The sequence below is a fragment of the Pogona vitticeps genome, chromosome 3 (genome assembly GCF_051106095.1).
Source record: "Pogona vitticeps strain Pit_001003342236 chromosome 3, PviZW2.1, whole genome shotgun sequence".
In the NCBI taxonomy this organism is placed as follows: domain Eukaryota; kingdom Metazoa; phylum Chordata; class Lepidosauria; order Squamata; family Agamidae; genus Pogona; species Pogona vitticeps.
Genome location: NC_135785.1, coordinates 56,514,000 through 56,532,945, shown reverse-complemented (window position 1 = coordinate 56,532,945; position 18,946 = coordinate 56,514,000). Strand labels below are relative to the sequence as shown.

The 18,946-nt window shown below is 40.0% G+C and overlaps 1 protein-coding gene and 1 long non-coding RNA gene across 21 annotated transcripts in view; one reads left to right on the top strand and one right to left on the bottom strand.

The window, feature by feature from the left end:
- The window catches only part of SH3PXD2A (SH3 and PX domains 2A), a 338,938-nt gene that overhangs the window by 155,107 nt on the left and 164,885 nt on the right, over window positions 1–18,946 (top strand). For 8 of the 20 annotated variants that reach the window (XM_078389487.1, XM_078389482.1, XM_078389485.1 and 5 more), the window contains exon 1: window positions 7,284–7,797. The exons of 6 other annotated variants lie outside the window; for them this stretch is intronic. In XM_078389487.1, coding sequence (XP_078245613.1) covers window positions 7,796–7,797 — 2 coding nt within the window. In that variant the 5' untranslated portion in view covers window positions 7,284–7,795. Of the gene's footprint in view, window positions 1–7,050; window positions 7,140–7,283; window positions 7,798–14,432; window positions 18,489–18,946 lie in introns of those variants that run through there. 6 more of the 20 variants (XM_078389475.1, XM_078389477.1, XM_078389478.1 and 3 more) reach the window with 3 other exon arrangements.
- LOC144587901 (uncharacterized) lies at window positions 283–3,808 on the bottom strand. The gene is made up of 2 exons (XR_013543137.1): window positions 3,564–3,808; window positions 283–691 (listed from the first exon to the last, which is right to left on the bottom strand). It is a non-coding gene; the product is annotated as an uncharacterized LOC144587901 (long non-coding RNA).

Sequence of the window (18,946 nt, the reverse complement as noted above, 5' to 3'; positions counted from 1 at the left end):
TGTGATTTACATCTGTGATTTACATACCAACTAAAAGATGAATAAACCTGTTGTATTGGCAGCACATATCTGAGATATATTTGGTATAGTGTGGACTAGATCCACTGGTGGCAGCATAAAAGAGAAACACATCCAGAGGGTGGACCTGAGTAATATAAGGGTCCTTTATACTACTGACCTGGGTTTGGGGAGAACAAACAAGGGACACTGGGGGGATGAGACACAGGCATTTTGGAATAATTCACAGTTGCTTCACTAATTACTGAGGCAGGGGGAGCGGGGGAGTGACAAGGGAATCACAGCTAGTCCTACCATTAGGCAAAGTGGGGCAACCACCTCAGGTTGGAGATGCTGGGAGACAGTGATGACCACCTTCTGGATGTTGTTCTTGATCTTCATAACTGTGACTGTCTGTTTGAGGGCAGCACTTTTGATGCAACAGAAGCTTCCTGGGTGCCCTAAACTAGCTTGTTGCCTCAGATGTGATGGAGGACACTTCCCTATCCCTAGTGTTGAAGTAAAAACCAACTCCTGGTCCAGTCAGTTTCTGTACATAAAGTGGAGAAAGGGTATCATCTTGTCCTTTGCCTCAAGCAGCAACATGTATTTGAGCAGACTTGAAATGAATACTGCAATATATGCAAGGAAATACCACTGGTACTGCTCTTCTTCTAGGATGGCCTTGTCTTTCCTGAAAAAGACAGAACAGTAGATGAGTCCTAAGCGCAATTACGTAGGAGCCAATTTACTGAAATAAAGCACAAAGACAAAATAGTTGTAGCTGAGGTACAGTGGGGTCTCTACTTAAGAACTTAATCCGTATTGGAAGGTGGTTCTCAAGTGGAAAAGTTCTTATGTAGAATCTGCATTTCCCATAGGAATGCATTGAAAACCATTTAATCTGTATCTGCTCTTTTCTGTCCATAGAAACTAATGGGAAGCTGCTATTCCGCCTTCTACCACTAGAGGGGGATATTTTTTCTTTTTTTGCCCCTTAGGTCAGGGAACAGTGTTAAAAGCACTTCTGACGAAGCTAATTTTGAAGCAATGGACTGAAAACCAATTAATCTGTTCTGGCTGTTTTTTTGTTATGTAGAGGTGCGTTCGTACACTGAAGCATTAGTTCCCATAGGAACTAATGCAAAGCTGGTTAATACGTACTCTACCACTAGGGGGAGAACTTTTTTTAAACCTAAGATGACCTAAGGTTAAAAAAAGAGCAGGAAAGTTGTTTTTTCCTGTTCTTATCTTGGATTTTTGTTCTCAAGTAGAAGCAAAATTTAGCAAATGGAGCTGTTCTTAAGTGGAATTGTTCTTAAGTAGGGACGTTCTTAAGTAGAGACCCCACTGTAGTCAAAAGACAGAAGAGTGGGAAAAGCACCAAAAATAAAGCTCAGATAGCTGGGAAAAGCTAACAGTATATTTAAACGTGATTGTGAGTTTCTTCAAAGATGATTGTACATATAAGGGCTTTCCTTCTGGCTTGTTTCCTTGTCAATCCGGACTCTGTTTCCTGCCAGCATCATTTATTTATTTATTTAGCTCATGTATTTGTCACCTTTCCACCAAGGGCTCAGGGCACCTGATAGCACGTTCCTCTCCAATATTGCTTGAAGTTTTAGATTTGGTTCATATACATTTTCAGTTTTAGAATTTTTGCAATTCAGAGTTTAAAACATAGAGGAAAGGCATATGTTTCACTCATTTCTGGCTTTTTGGGGAATGGAAAGTTAAGATTCCCCCTCCTTGCCATTTTTACTTTCCCATGACCTCGGATGGGGGCCGGGAATTATTATTTTTGCAAGGGTCTTGTAGGGCAGAGTTTAGTGCTGTGCTATATATGTTTAATGATGTCCATATGGATTTGTGGGCGCAAGAATTAAATGTGTAATAGTTCCCTATGACATAACGTGGAAATGCAACTCCTACAGGGCTGGTGTGTAGACATTAAAGGGTTATTAATAAAAATGAACACTTTAAATAGAAAAACAAGCTTTGCAGAACAGACTTGGCTTCTAGCCCATCTCTGAGTGGCAGCAGGGAAACAGAGGATTGAGAAATGTGGTCAGTGCATGAAAATGAACACCTTTTGTACTATCCATTGTTTAATTTTTCATAGGGAATGCTTCATACTTTTCAAAGTTTTCAGCTAGGATACAAGTTTAATGATGATGGGAACTGTGGGAACATATTCAGTCAAACACTGAATGTTTCACTTGAAAATTTCAAGGGAGATTGTGACATTTTAATCTAAAGCACTGAATGTTTAGTTTGGCCAAAGTTTCCAGGAGGTTGGATTTTAACTTGTCAGAAAGCAAACTGTGTTTTGCTTCTAGGTGAGCCAGGAAAATAGCAGTGTGTGCGCTCTTTGAGCATGACCTAAAAGAGAATTGCATCTGGTCTTGCAAGAGTGGTCGCAATGACCACATAGGCAGGGTATAAATGGAATAAATGGAATGAATAAATAAATAAATAAATAAATAAATAAATAAATAAATAAATAAATAAATAAATAAATAAATAAATAAATAAATAAATAAGAAAACTGGTGCTTTTTTCACTGTTAGCCTGTAATAATAATAATAATAATAATAATAATAATAATAATAATAATAATAATAATAATAATAATAATAATAATAATAATAATAATAATAATAATGATAATGATAATAATAATAATAATAATAGTAATGGTAATGGTAATAGTAATAATAGTAATAGTAATAGTAATAATAATAATAATACATAAGTACTACACTAATCATATAGGCAAGGCACCTTGACTTTCAAGATTGACCTGGGACTTCAGGTTTTTATTTTTGTTTTATATATATATATTTTGCAGCAGCATCCTTTACTTAATATCTGCTTCATTAACTTTATGCAGCAGAACAAAGACACTTTGACTAAGATCCAATAGTAAGTTCCAAGCAGAGTAGACCCACTGAATCAGTGGGTGTTGATTCACCAAATCCTCATTGATTCAATGCACCTACTCTAGTTGCAACTTTTTAACAGATTGAAGTTATCATGCTAAATTAGGGCACAAGCAATTATCTTTTACTCCTCATGCCAATGCCTAGATCTCTTCTAGTGAGGTCAACCTGTGTGTGAGGAACCCTACTTTTCTGGGAAAGAAGTATTTAATTCTGAAGCATAACATTGATGTTGGGTAGAGGTATTCCTGTTCTGTCGATGTAGGCATAACCAACTAATTGCAGTGCTCTTATTTCATTCCCCTTTTCTGTCTATCCATATGTCATGTAAAGGTTTACAGCATACATTTTCATCAGGATTTAGGGACCCTGAATACAAGTTTTGTTTAGACCCCACTTCAAAGCTTTGAGAAGGCCCAGTTTTAGTGACCACCTGCTTTGACATGAGACCAAACCAAAACCTTGCAGAAAGTCAAAGGTTTCATATTAGTATAAACAATAAGTATACTATGTAGTACAGTAGGAAGTGTGATGGACTAGGACTCAAGAGACCCATGTTCAAATACTGCCCAACTATGGAAACTCGCTGGGGGTGTGGAACCGGTAAAACTACCCCTTAAATACCTCAGCTTGATAGCCATGTTAGGTTCACTGTAACTCCGTTCTGACTTGATGGCACAGAAAAAATACAAACAATAAATAGTTGAAACATTTGTGCTTTTTGTTGGAAATGGGTGTAATGTGGGGATGCAATAGTCTTTTCTAAATTGACAGAATATACCACATTTCAGATGAGTAAGTATGGAGGTTTTAGTGCAAGCAAACTTTGTGTTTTTATTGTTATTCATTGAAAGGAAGATATGCACAACTTATCTTCATTTTTTAAATGCAAGGTTTCTTAAGGTTTTGTTTTGGTTTTTTATTAAGAGATCTTCATCCCATGTTTTGCGGGCATTTCATGCCTTTGTGGGCAATTTCCAGCTCTGTGCTTTTGTGGGCAATTTTTATGCAATTAGCACACCACAGAAGTGCCATGATGGAAATAACTTGTAGCATTTCAGAATGAGAATGTAAGGTTTAGAGAGCTACAAGTTTTAGGACTCTGTCTATAAAGTTTGGGCTGTTGTTAAATAAAATTCCCTTTTCTTTTTTTCCCTTTTTTTGTGGACTGTGTTTTTTTAATTGCATGGTCACGTTAGTCCTTACTCACTATGATTTATATGTTAAGTGGAAGAAACAAAGGCAACAGAAGTGACAAGACCATTCCGCCACTCAACAGCTATGGTCCTTCATGCATTTAGGAAGAGGCTAATAAAATTTATTAATAGAAAGGTGTGAATTCTTATTGTTGTTTCTTTGCTGCCCATAGTTGGACATCATCATGGCCAGAGTTGTAAAGCGGGAGGCATTTCCTATCTAATCTTGGTAGATAAGATATTTGGGAGGAAGTTACATACTATATTTTCAGAAGATGCTTGAGGTACAGCACGATAGGATGCTGTGTAAAGGAAGACTAGACTATTGGGCCCATTAGAGTGGATTTTTATTCTTAGAAAAGGGGGATTTTATTCACAGTCCTTTTCCCACAAATATAAACAGGGCCCAACAGAACAACTTCCTTCAGGCAGCACCACAGCAAGAGAAAGGTTGGAAGGAAGAATCTATGTTGGGGCAGCATGTACCCTTGCACAAGTATTCACAATTCTTCAATAAAATCAACTATTCTGCTAGAGAATTTCTCAACCTCTTTTTACTTGCATACTCTTTGGCAGCCCATTTCCATAAATTATACTCTTTATATTAACAAAATGTTTGTAATTAATGTAGTTGCTGATATTTCAAATGTATAAATTGTAACTGTAAATAAATTGGATTAAAATAATTGGATTAAAAATGAATGGAATAATAAGGTGGACAGACAGTGCAGTATATTTGCATGGAAAACTCAAAAGATACAATGAATTCAAGTAAATATGTCACCGAGAACATTGCAACCATACGTTGCATTTGGCATTTAATTTATTAATAATTTAAAATATCTAATGATATACACATTGAAAAATTTATTTAAAACTTAAAATGATGACAAAAAGAAGACCCAGAACTCCCCCATTTAACATTGTTCACAGAACTGACCAAGGTGCTTTTTTATACATGTACCAGTGTGACAGCACTTGAACGTTTGTGAAGCGAAAGAGAATGAAAGCTGAGCCTGTAAGGGGCACCACTGAACGTGCATGCTGTAGTGGTGTGTTTACAACACATTGTTTAGGGAGGGATTCCCAGCATTCCCCAAAATAACAAAACAGTTAATTACTGTATTCTCTTAAATCATGAAAGGAGGCAGTAATAAGACCGCTACTGAAGAAGCCCTCCCTTGAAACCAGTGTATTGGATAACTACCAGCCAGTCTCAAACATCCCATTTTTGGGCAAGCTACTGGACTGTGTGCTGGTTTCTCAGCTCCAGGGATTCCCGGAGGAAGTGAATTATGGAATCTGGTTTCAGGCCTGGCTATGGGACAGAGATAGCTTTGGTCGCCTTGGTGGATGACCTATGCCGGGAACTGGACAGGAGGAGCGTGTCCCTGTTGGTTCTGCTGGACCTCTCCGCAGCTTTCAATACCATCAACCATGGTATCCCTCTGGGCTGTCTTTCTGGGATGGGACTCGGAGGCACTGTCTTCCAGTGGTTCCAGTCCTTCCTGGATGGGAGAACTCAGAAGGTGGTGCTGGGTGACTCCCGCTCAATGTCCTGGCCATTGGCCTGTGGCGATCCACAGGGTTGTCCTTTGTCACCCATGCTTTTTAATATCTACATGAAACCGCTGGGAGAGGAGTTTTGGGGCTCGGTGTCACCAGTATGCAGATGACACAGAACTCTATCTCTCCTTTCAACCTAATTCCAGGGAAGCTATCTTGACTCTAAACAACTGCTTGGCATCAGTAATAGGCTGGATGAGGGCAAACAAACTGAAACTTAATCCAGACAAGACAGAGGTGCTCCTGGTTAGTCGGAAGGCAGATGAGGGAATAGGGATACTGCCTGTGCTGGATGGGCAGCTCCCAGCCTATGGAACGTTCTCCCTCGGGAGATCAGGATGGCCCCTTCCCTGTTACCCTTTTGAAAAATGCTAAAGACCTATCTCTTCAGGCAGGCTTTTAACAATTATAACTGAATTTCTGAACCCCATTTTAGTAGATAATTTTAATCTTTTAATGTTTTCATATTTTAATCATACAGTATTTTAAATCATATATTAGTTACTTTATCTTTTAATATTTAACTTATAGTGTTTTCAAATTGTGTGAATTTTAATGTTGTGAGCCACTTTGGGCCCCTTGTTGGGAGAAATGCAGCATATTATTATTGTTGTGGTGGTGGTGGTGGTAATGATGATGATGATGATGATGAAAACCCACTCCACCACCAATTATCTCTGAATTCTAGTGAGAAGGGTCATATGTTGACATTCAATTAATTTCACTACTTTTTGCTTCTCTCTTGGATTACATTGTTGATGTATGTGCTTTTCCACACCATTATTAATTTTCCCCGTACGTACCTCTAAATGCCCTGGTTTGTACTCCCAGGTATATGTACCCCAAGTTAGGAGTCACTGTGCTAGGTGATCTACAGATCCCTGTCAAGGTACTATCCAGCATTTAGTGTGAGTTCAGCAGAAAACCACATTGTTACCATGGAAAGATTCCAAAGCATTCCTAGAAGTGTGTCTGGGCATTTCTTCCACTGTGAGAGAAAAAGAGAAAATTGATTGGTTTTCTTCTGTGTGATAGAAGCCATTCTTACCAGTGGTGGGAATGAGAGGCACTTCCCTTTTTAAAATTATGTAGATGGGAATCAGATTACTCCTGCAAAAAAAAAAAAATCCCTTTCTGGAACCAAAATCTTCCCAGGGACTGTTCCTAATATAATAGTGCTGAGGGTGGGGTGGGGGAGAGAGAGAGAGAGAGCCTGAGGTGACTCATACAGCTGTAACCAAAATAACAGAAGTAGTGTGCAGATTTTCTTGAGAGATATTTTACTTGTAACAACATCAGTGCAATTGAGAGTCATTAATGTTGTCATTACTACCAGAGCCATTGGGAGAGTACAGATAAGTAAGCAGTGGTAACATGAGTGAAATAGATTTGTCCCAGTTCTACTATAGAAGTGGGCAAAGAACAAGAATGGAGTATGGTGAGTCTTGGTCATTTGTTCTGTCATTGTTCTGAATGTGAGCAGTTCAGGTTGTCCCAGGGATGTTGCATGTGAATTCTGGACTGTATTACCTCTAAATTCTAGTTGGAAGTGTCATATGTTTGATTGCTCCTCCCAGTTTTTTGGGTGTGTGTGTGTTTTTAATTCAGACAAAATTGCAGAACTTTGTACGTGGTAAATTAGCACATAGAAAAGAGGGATTTTGTAACCTCCTTCCCAGTCAGCAGCTTTTCATTAGTGTGATACGTCAGTGGTGGGTTCTTAACATTCTGTTTCTTAAGTGCTTTCCTCCTACAATTATAAATTTCTTGGGACTGTCGATCTTTTGTATTCACTGACTGTGTGGTCTCATCTTCAATCCATGTACATATAACTTACTAAAGCCCCTCGGTCCTGCTCCTCTCGTTATCACTGGCTCCAGACGATGCCTTATGCAAATTTGTCCCACCAGTGGGTGGGTGTAAGAGATGTTGCATGCATGTCTGCTTTGTTCACTGTGTGCTGATCTGTAGGGCCCACCTCCCATAACTTTGAACAAACACAAATAGCTGCTTTGTGTATTTTGCATAAGCCAAACAGCAGATCATTTCCCAGCTGCTCCTTTAACACAGGACAACTTGCATGCATTAACTCTCATGTAAGTAAATCTGTAGTCATATTCAGTATTACAGCTTTCTTGTGGCTTTTATGCTTCTGCTTATATTGTAGTAAAGTCTTCCTTGAGGGTTTCAGTGGGATGTACGGGTCTATTTTCTGTCATTACACTTGAATACATTCTGTCCTTAAAGCTTTCTATCTGTACTTTAAGCCACGATCTGTAGCAAATGTTTAGCATTGGCTCTCTTGACAAAAGTTTGCAACTGAAACAAATTTGGTGCAATTAGTTCAAGAGTTGCATTTGTCAATCTTATTTGACATAGTTTCAAGAAGAAGAATATTTTACTGGGTGTTTCAGTGATGAGCACCACAGTTCTTCACATATGTACTCAGACAGAAATTCATTGAATTCAGTGAGATATGCTCACAGATAAATTTGCATAGGATAGGAGACTTAAGTTTTCAGATGCCTGAGATTGTGGTCACATACTAGATTTGCCTGTTGAGTCATTTAGATATTGTTGAATATGTGTCATCCTCTTTCTTCAATCTTGGTTGTTCATCTGTGGCAAATAAAAGTTCCTTACAGGCAGCTAAATTTCTAGACTTCGGTAACTTGCAGCAAAAAGGGTGGAGTTAAAATGTTGAATATGAGTAACTATGGAGTCTCATCTTTTTAAAACATTTTCAGTTAACTATTTAGAGAGGTAGGTGTGCCTGTCTTTGTATGCATGAACAAGCATGAATGTCTGCTTGTGTCATAAATTCTAATTATACTTTAGTCTTGTTCAAGTGTTACAATTTGGGTAAACTCACCACTCATAGACGGGAGTGCTTTATCCCCTCCTCCCTCCCAATCATCACTTCCATCAGCCTCCTACATGATGATGAGTTTGAAGAGACACTTTCCCCTGGACACTTTCCATGTGATCCTGGATCTGGAGATCTATCCTCTGTCTTCACATAATGAGTTTACACAAATTGTAACACCTGAACAGGGCTTTTCATTTTTAATGTTGGTATCTATTCCTCTCTGTTTCTTTCACTCTTCTGACACACTTAGCAATAGTGTTGAGCTTTGGATGAAGTTCCAGAATGTTCTTTTAAAATAAAACAAAAGCAGCCACATAAGATGAACAAACATAAAATGCATGATAACTAAATGGTGTCCTAACAGCAGATGGTGACACCTCCAGGATACAGTGGACCCTCGACTTACAGATGGCTCGACTTACAGACTTTTCGAGTTACAGACTTCTCTGGTTGCAAAATTTAGGTTCAACTTGCAGCCGGAGAATCGACCTACAGACAAAAAAAAAATAAAAAATAAAAAACCCAAATGGAACAAAAATGGCTTATTACGGGATTTATTGGTTTTCAATGCATTGTAGGTCAATGGAGACTTGACCTACAGACTTTTCGACCTGCAGCCACCGTTCCAATATGGATTAATTCCGTAAGTAGAGGGTCCACTGTAGTATATAATTATTAGGTGACATTTCTATACAGTTAGTTATCCATTTCCTGTAGTTCTAGGCAAGCTATGCTTCGAAAGAAAATGCAGGACCTTGTATCATAAACAAACTAGCTAGAATCTGATGTTGTATTTCTGATAATGGAAGTAGTTGCATCAGCAGAACTTGGAGGATGCAATCTCACTTGCAGCCCTCAAGATTTGTGCTGGAGAAATAAAAAACTCTCTGAAATAGATTTTCCAGATAGGAAGAGTAAAGAGAAAATCCCATTGTGGGCATGGGGAGAGATTGCCAGGGGAGGGGGCAGGGAATCACATACAACATTCCACCGACAGATACTCTTCACTCAGTGCAAGTATGCAAGTGTGTCAGGGCCATCAAAATTATGCTAGCTTAAAAGCAACACAAAGCACATTTTCCTGAGTGCTAGAATATACTTTTCTTTCTAAAGTACAAAGGCTCCAAGAGTCCCTAGAATTTTTCTTTTAGCTCTGAATCACATGGAAGCCTCAATGTCATATGAGCTCTATTTGGGGAAGAAAGAGGTGCTTTTTCTGCCCAGGATCAGAAAGAAATAAGCCTTAGGCAATATAAGGGGTTCATAGAGGTCCCAGAACAGGGAAACCCAGTATCGGCCATAGTATTTTTTTATGAGAGAAGAGTGAATGGGTGGGGTTAGTCTAAGGCTCACTCAGTTTTTTTTAATCCCATGTGGAAAATAGATTCATATAAGCACGGCCATGTGATTATGGGTTACATAACAACACAAAGTCTTGTGATTTAGAGTCGAACAAGAATTTCAGTCACTGCTTGAATGACACAAAGAATTCAGTCTGCTATATCATGAGGAGTCGGTTGTAAAACAATTGATAAGAAGAGTCAGATGATGTCTAAAACCATCCTAAAATGGCTAAATTAGCCGTCTCCAGCAGGTACCCTCAAAGTGTCCTGTGCTGTAACTCCCATCATGTCCAACCAGCAGGGCCAGTGTGGTCAAGCATAATGGAGTTCTAACAGCCCAAAAGATCTGGAAAGCACTGGACTAGCCTCCAGCAAGAGGACAGCAAGTTGGAGAAGGCTGAGGTAGCTATTACTCTGACTGGTACAATGAAAACACATATGCTGCAAGAACAGGAGGACAGCCACAAACAGGCCAAGAACAGGTAGCTTTGGTCCTTGTTTCTCAACCTAACATCATTTAGTGATAGCTGCCATTACATTTATGTTCCCATGCTATCTCCTGGCCAGAACACAAGATGGACATGCCCCTCTTCTGTCTGAACAATGGCTGTGTGAAATGGCTGTGAGATGGTTCCTAAGACTGACATTTTGTCTGATACCAGGAATAAACCAGTTTTCCTGGCATGGGAAAAACAATGAGAAACAGCTGGGTGCTAGTTCAGGAAATGTGTACTCTGCCAGAAACAGTACTCAAGACAGTACACCACCCTTTCCCAATGTGGTACTATCCAGCTCAGATGGATTAACATGCCATCCTCCCCAGTCAGCACAACTAATGTTTTCTGGGGAGGATGGAAGTCAAAATCCAACACATCTGGGAGGCACCAGTTTAAGAAAGTACGACCGCCTAGAGTGGTCATATAGACCAGATGGGCGGGGTACAAATCAAATTAAATCGAATCAAATAAATAAATAAATAAATAAATAAATAAATAAATAAATAAATAAATAAATAAATAAATAAATAAATAAATAAATAAATAGTTGTTTTTAATTTCTGCCCATTGAAACCTAGATTATTTTAATAAAATGAAAACTGAGATTGTCAAACAAAATCAGTTTCAAACAGAGCACTGTGTTGATCTTGAAGACTAGAGAATAATGCTAATCTTGACAATTGTGTTGCATAAGAGTTGCATGAGAATATTATGCATTGGCACTGATCTTGCTGCACTGGGTTGAAGAAAACCAAACTTGAAAAAAAGCAGGAAAGAGACCTTTTGGGACCAGCTGATCAACTGGTGACTACATGTGAGGCTGAAAAGCAGAAATTCTCTTGCCACATCTTTCAGGGATCAGAGAGTGATGAAGCATGACTCACATCCAGCTGTGCTACAACACAATTGCCTGGATCTGAAATCCTTCTTCACAAGTTGCAGCAGGATCTTCCTGTAGATAGCTCCTACCCTACACAGAGGAAGTGAGATGAAAATCTGTGGTTGATTTATGGTTATCCTAAGGACACAAGAAGATCATAGTTTTTTCAGTGCCAACCAGAAAACTTTTTTACTGATTACCCCAGTGCATGAATTGCCTCTAAAAAGCACACTAGAGGAAAAGTTAAGTTTTATTTCCATGTCTTTAGTAAAGGGTTTTACCTCACCTTGCCTGCTGCTCTAATACCACTGATTCACTAAAAGAGATTTTCAAAGCACCACAAGGCCTGTGAACACAAGCCTGTCCTTCTTGCCCAGGCATAACTCAGACATTAAGGCTGGTGATACTATGGGGAAAAGCCTTCAAAGTATGCAAGAGAGAGACATGTTCGGACTGGGTTGCAGGTCTGGTGGAGTGTTCATACATTCCAGAAGAGTAGCTGTGATGAGTCCTTGAAAGACCAACACAGATTTTGTGGCAAAATATAGTCACAAAGGACTCTGAGGACTTCTGTTGGCAGCTGTGCCTAAATCCAGTTGCTATTCCAAATTAAACAAGACCCACTGAATCAGTTGTGCAGGATAATTCTCAACATCAATTGTATTATTGTTTTCAAAGGGAAAAAAAAAACTAAACTGACCAAACATGTCCCCAATCCCCACCCACCCCATAATGTGTCCCTAATAATAAGTGATTGTTACTTTTCATGAAGGGAGATCCCTGTACAATAACACTTGTTTTCATGTGAGTACTTCTCATTCTTCCTCTACCAGTTGTTGAATATCATCTGATTCTGGATGTAACAACTCTAAACAATAGTGATGTGTTACATCTAGACCAGTATCTAAGGCAATCTAGTTGTTGCAGTTCTTAAAATTTATAGCAACTGCGCTATACATTTATTACAGCTGTGAAGACCATATAGACCACACCACCCTCCAATAACAACAACACCAACACCAACACCAACAACAACAACAACAACAACAACAACAACACAATGTTACTTTTAAAGAATTGCTTCCTCCCCCCCCCCCCACAACTGCCTGGAACATAGGAAGCTGTTATGCTGTGGTGATTGTTTCATCTCTACTTTTGAAAATATTGTAAAACTTTTCATTTTAGAGAAAATATAATTGTTCCCTTCTATCAGTTGTCAGATACTTATGCCTAGAACGTGCGATATGGATTCAACCCATGTCAGGAAGAAGGTTCTGCCAGTAGGGTATATAGATACGTGTGCCCTGTATGGCACAAGTGACCAAAATGTCAGCCCATCAGCTGTTGCATAGCTGGTGAAGAATGCAGAGAGCTGCAGTCCAACAACCCCACTCTGCCCTCCAAGTCTTGTCCGGCAGGCTTGTACAACCCTCTTTTCAGTTCATTCAAATGCATTCACCAGTGTTTCTTAACAATCTAGAGATGGCTCCTCTGAGAACAGGAGAGTAACCAGCCTCATTTCCATTTTCTGCTTATATGTCTATTTTTTTAAAAAAAAATGTCTGCCCCCCCCCCACTTGTCTGTATTCACTTCCTGTGAAATAAGAGCTTCCCCTCATCCACACAGTTCCTCCACAACTAGTTTATCAAGTTGGGGATGGAAAAAGCATTCTGTCAACTTCTAAGAAGAAAACAACCCCATGTTTCCATTCTAAACAATATGATTTTTCAGCTGTGTGAGAACTGCTGTTTGCATCTTGTCAGAAGCACATTTCCCCCCTTATCCCTTAATAGAGTGTGTTTCATGATTCAAAGGGGTTCTTTTGCAGAGGCAATGCATTCTTTTGTCTTTTAAATAAAGGCTTCAGTTTTTTTTAAAAAAAAGTGTTCTCAAACTGTTTCTAGATTAAAATAATTGTGTTTTAAGAGCCTTCTTACTGACTGGGGCAAATATATAGATACCTTCTCCATCACATTCTCAGAACCAGAAAGCCTGTGGGTAGTTTTAAGTAATTCCACAGGTGCTGATTCTGAGGACTCTTGGAGTCAGGCAGTCAGGACGATTACAACTCTGTACTGTAGAGCTGAACCACCCTTCATTCCATCCTCCCTGGAGGAAGCACGTAGCGCAGCCACACACTGCTGCCACACATGGCCAGTGGGTCTTTTTCTCTTTTAGGTTTTCTACACTGAGATCTTCTATGGCAGTGGTCCCCAACCTTGAGTAACCCAGGTATTCTTGGACTGCAGATCTCAGAAATTCTGGCCATCACATCTAGTGGTAAAGGTTTCTGGGGTTTGCAGTCCAAGAACACCTGGGTCACCAAAGTTGGATTTGTGTTGGATATTCTTTATAGCTATCTCTTCATGTGGGTAAGTGATTTTCATTTTATTCTCTTTTGGGTGGCAGGTTATTTAACACCAATGCTTCCACATCCAATGCTCACACCTGTAACCCAGGCAGGTGGAGGGAATTTAGGCACACTTCCGCCATCCCCTTCTCTGGAACTTTGGGAGAACAGGGACATAAGCAACATTTCTTCTCCTCTTCTACCTCCTTTTCCTCTAATGCATTGAGGAGTGTCTCTGCTGCCATGGCACAATGCAGAGGGGAGGCCCTTCGCATCCTCATTCAAGCAGCAGAAGAGGTTGAGCCAGCCTTGTTTGCTGCTCACAACTAAAATATAACAGAAATAAAAATAAAAATACTGTGGCACATTAAAGACGAACAGATTTTTTTTCCATGTGAGCTTTTGTGAATTCCACTTCCTCAGACACATGAAATGTGAGCTGCACAATAGACATACAGTGGTGCCTCGCTTAACGAGTGCACCGTTTAACGAAAAATCCGTATAGCGATCCCTTTTTGGGGATCGCTATACAGATCAGCCCCAATCACCGCACTCGCTTTGCGACGATTGGGGCTCCGGTGGCCATTTTGGAGCCGCCGATCAGCGGCTCCAAAATGGCCGCCGGACGCGAAAACATCGCTGGAGGGGTAAGTTTGCACACTTATTGGAACGCATTAAACTAAGTTTAATGCGTTCCAATAGGTTTTACTTACCCGCACAGCGATGTTTTCGTATAGCGAAGGTTAATCTGGAACGGATTAACCTCGCTATACAGGGCACCACTGTATAAGCACCACATGATACTGAGAAAGCATTGACTTTTAACACATACTTACGTACATGCATCCAACTTCCACCCAGAACATACTATAAAAATCTATTGACTACAGCAATGCTCTGCAGTACAACAGTTTCTTCAGAGATCCACAAGACAAGAGATGCAGATACAGTATGCAGCAGGCATTTCTTGAACTACAGCACTCACTTAAAGAAGTGAAGAAGAAAAAATTAACAAGGGAATGCTGATATTTAGGAACAATGTGGTACAGGAGAGACCCCAAGGAAAATATAGAATAACTTTAGTAGTCACCAACAGCTCCCAATCGCATGTATCATCAACAAGCTACAACCGATTCTGGGTAATAATACTTCAGTCTTACTGGCTTTAGATGGCAAGCCCATGCTTGCTTACAGACAAGTTTCCAACCTTGTTTAACTACTGATATGCAACAGCTACACAACATAGAGACAAAGACAGGAACATGGGTGTGCTACAAGTGTGTCTCTACATTTATTCTGGCAACACCAATACAGATCCCCAAAATGTTGCCTGCAACATCAGAGGCTTGTTTATGTGTTCATCTATTAATGTAACCCATGCCATCCTTTGCCGTAGCTGCATTCTGCATAGGACAAATAGGATAACATCTGTTCAAAAGAATATAAAGATACAAATCTAATTTTCTAAATGGTAATACAAAAGAAAACAGGGTTAGAATACTTTATCCTCCCAGGAAAACTCTGGCAGTAATTAGTGTAGAGAAAAGAAATGAGACAGAGATTTTAGAAGAAGGCAGCTGAAATGGGTTACATGCATAAATTCCAGTCTGAATCTAATAGCTTAAACAAAGGGCAAGGTTTTCTAGCTTGCCACATATACTAACAAGCCAGGTGATTATTTTATACTCTTGTATAGAAACAAGTGTCTGTGGTTGCTTTTTGGCTAAACTGATCATGGAGTCAGAAGCTGAGTTAAAAAAAATGCAGCAATTATTCTGGAACCAAACTTTTCAAATAAAGCTTCATGCTTCCCTGATAGATAGGTAAATCATTCTGTCTGTGACCAAGATGTGTACGTGTATAATCAGTATTTTGAAAGTTCATTACCTGTGTTAACATGCTGTTGTTACTTTGGGCATTAGTGTCTGTTTTTTTCTTCATCTGGTCCCTACTCTTACAATCATGTATACTGTTTGTATAAATCCTTTAGATAAATATTTTCTGTCCCGTTTCTGAAGAAGTGGATTCAGTCCACCAAAGACTCAGTTAAACTTCAGAGTGTTAGCCATTGTTCCATGACAGTTGTGCCATTCCCTATTGCTGCAGAAGAAGAAGAAGGTGGAGGAAGCCAAATGTTGTTACTTTTGTTTTGATCTTGTTATATATACAGTGGAACCTCTACTTACGAACTTAATCCATTTTGGAACCGTGGCTATAAGTTGAAACATTCGTAAGTAGAAGCACCATTTCCCATAGGAATGCATTGAAAAGCGATTAATCTGTTCCAACCGAAGAACAATCACCCCAAAAATTAAAAGAGCACAGCAAGCCCAGTCGGAAGGTGCTTTGTTGCTGAGGCTTTAAGAAAAGACTCAAAAAAACAAAACAAAACACCAACAAAAAAACACCAACACTACAGCCACCTCCGTTGCTGAGGTTTAAGAAGGGAAAAAACCTCCACAGCCCTGCAGACACACACACGTGCGCTCACTCCGCCGAAGGAGAGCACAGGAACATACCCTCCCAGCAGACACACACACGTGCTCACTCCAAAGCAGAGCCACTAACAACACAACACAGAAGCACTAAAACCCACCCAGAACAGGTTGTTAAAGGAGAAACAGCAGCTTACCTCTCTGCAGACATGCACACACTCACTCTTCCGAAGCAGAGCACAGAAACATACCCTCCCTGCAGACACACACACACTCACTCTGAAGCAGAGCCACTAACAACATAGCACAGAGAAACACCAAAACCCACCCACAACAGCTTTTTAGAGGAGAAAACAGCAGCTTACCTCCCTGCAGACACGCACACAGGCTCACTCCAAAGCAGAAGGCTCTCCCAAGCCTCCAACTGCTACACACCCTATAACTGCGGAAAGAGCTACAGCACAAAGAAGCAGCCTCGGCGCCACCTACAGTTAGAAATTTGAATTGCCTTTTTCTGTTCGTATCTTGAAGCTCTGTTCGCAAGTAGAGGCAAACTTTTGTGACCGGAGCTGTTCGTAAGTTGGATCATCCGTAGCTAGGGATGTTCGTAAGAAGAGGTTCCACTATAGTCTGAAACAGACTGCTGCAGATATCTCTTGGGAAAAATGAAGACTGGCACACACAACATTAATATATCAATTTGAGTCACGGTTTTAAAACCACAAGAAAAGTATTCCACAAGCCCAATAACCTTCTAGTATAAGATTTCAGATGGGAAAAACAATACAAGCAGGAGGTACAATACCTGGCCCTTCAGAAGTCAGACATTCATCCTCTCTTACTACTGATTACACTGCCTGAGCAGGTGGGAGTTGCAGTGCAGCAGCATCTGGAGAGTCATACTTACTTGTTCCTGCCATAGAGGAAGGGAAAGAAATGATAAATGAGAAAGAATATGCCATTATTTCCGATATGGATGCGGGCTTTCTTGCAGCCTAGAAACTAGAAGGGAGCTAGGAAATTTTGGGAAAGTAAATTTTGAGAAAAATGGGTGACCTCACACATGAAGAGATTTCAAACATACCTGGCAGTATTGGAGAATTAAGCTATTGAAGAAGGAATAAGAACTTTGGGCAGCTGAATGTAGAAGGGTCCAGGTAATAAAGATCACGAGCAGGCATATGGTTCTCCCCAATCATGGAAGAGTCATAATAAATTTTCAGTCTGCTTATGTGTAGCCTGCACTCAGTACATTTTTCCTCTTTCAGGCCACGGCTAGATAGATGTCAGCCATGGATTGAATTGGGTGTGCATTGCTTTTTACATGTAGTGTTGCAAACATAACTTGATATATTTTGAAGCCAACCTAGGCTGACCAATTTCAGCACAGCTTTCATGGACTGAGAGGGCTCTGTGAAGCCCTGTCTTTAAATTCTGCACTACTGACTGTGAGAAATGTAGTTTCTATGTTCTATTCTTTTAGGTCTCTGTCCCCACCATGAGGATAAATCATGTATGACACAATTCTATTTTTTTAAATGCAGCTACAAAACCATGCAAACAATAGCTGGACCAGATAAGTCCTTTGCTGAGCTTAAACATTAGTAGGGTAAATGGCAGTGGAATTTACAGTTTTGTTGTCTCTTGTTCTTTCTGTTTGTTTTTGTGAGCAATTCCTTTAAAAGGATTTGAAATCAAAACACTGATAGGCTAAAAACTAAGATATGTTAATATATAAGAAAAAAATTGCAAATAGTAACCAAGCTTCTGCTTTCTCAGGTAGTTTGATGTTGTAGCCACAATCTCTGCATTTCATCACAGATTTCAAATAGGGGAAAATAGATGCTTACAGAGCAATCATGCCAACGAAGGAGTGTGCCCCACTGAGTCCAATGGGATATACTTTTATGTTGCTGTGTATGCAGATTAAGCTGAACTGGATGAAGCTCAGCTAATCACTATGCAGATTTCAGAGTGGGAGAGTGAAATATACAATGTCTGATTGGGCACTTTTGAAAACACAAGGGACGCCACATTATGCTAGTTATTTGCTTGGTTTTGCTGACATTTGTGAGCAGTTTTTTGCAATAGTTTTCACAGTATTCATTGACACTGTGTGCTCTTTCTGCTTTGCCTTTGTTTGCTTGCTGTTATCAGATTGTCAGTCCTTATGCACATTTCATTTTCTCATGTTTTCCCCTGCCGTCTTCCCCATCTGATGCCATGGATGTACACAATACCAGAACCCTCATTCAGCTCCACATCACCCTTCTCTTTGTCGGTACAGCTGGGGTCCTGCATGGAACACATCAAGGGGGATGGGTGGATCTTGCTGTGCTTGGTCAGGAACCATGGGCCTTCCTGCCTTGAGCAGAAGTTCATACTTACTTCGTGTTCAAAATATATCATAAGGTAAAAATAAACATGTAGGAAGCTTTCTCCTTCTCATGATAACACTGCCATTTTGCCCTGAACAACAGCAACAAAACAGAGTGGCTTACATGGTATGGTCTGTATTGTAATGTTATATAACATAGATCCATCATTGTTTTTTGTATCAAATTTATCCCCTTGTTCCTTCCTGCTGTTATTACTCCCTAATCTGGTATCCAGTGTGGGATGGCTGCAGAGACAGGTGCAATTTGTCCCATACGTGAATGTCCCTCTATGCTGGCACAGCAACAGTAGTCAGGTGATGAAGTACACCTGCGGAAAGGAAGTGGCAATGAGATCAAGTCAGGTGGAAGCACATGGCCAGAAAACCCTGTGGGAATGTCCACAGGGTCACATCCTTACTAACACTTCCTGGCACTATCCCTCCCCAAGCCCCAACAAGAGGCTGATGGACTGTGGCACATATGTGGTTCCAG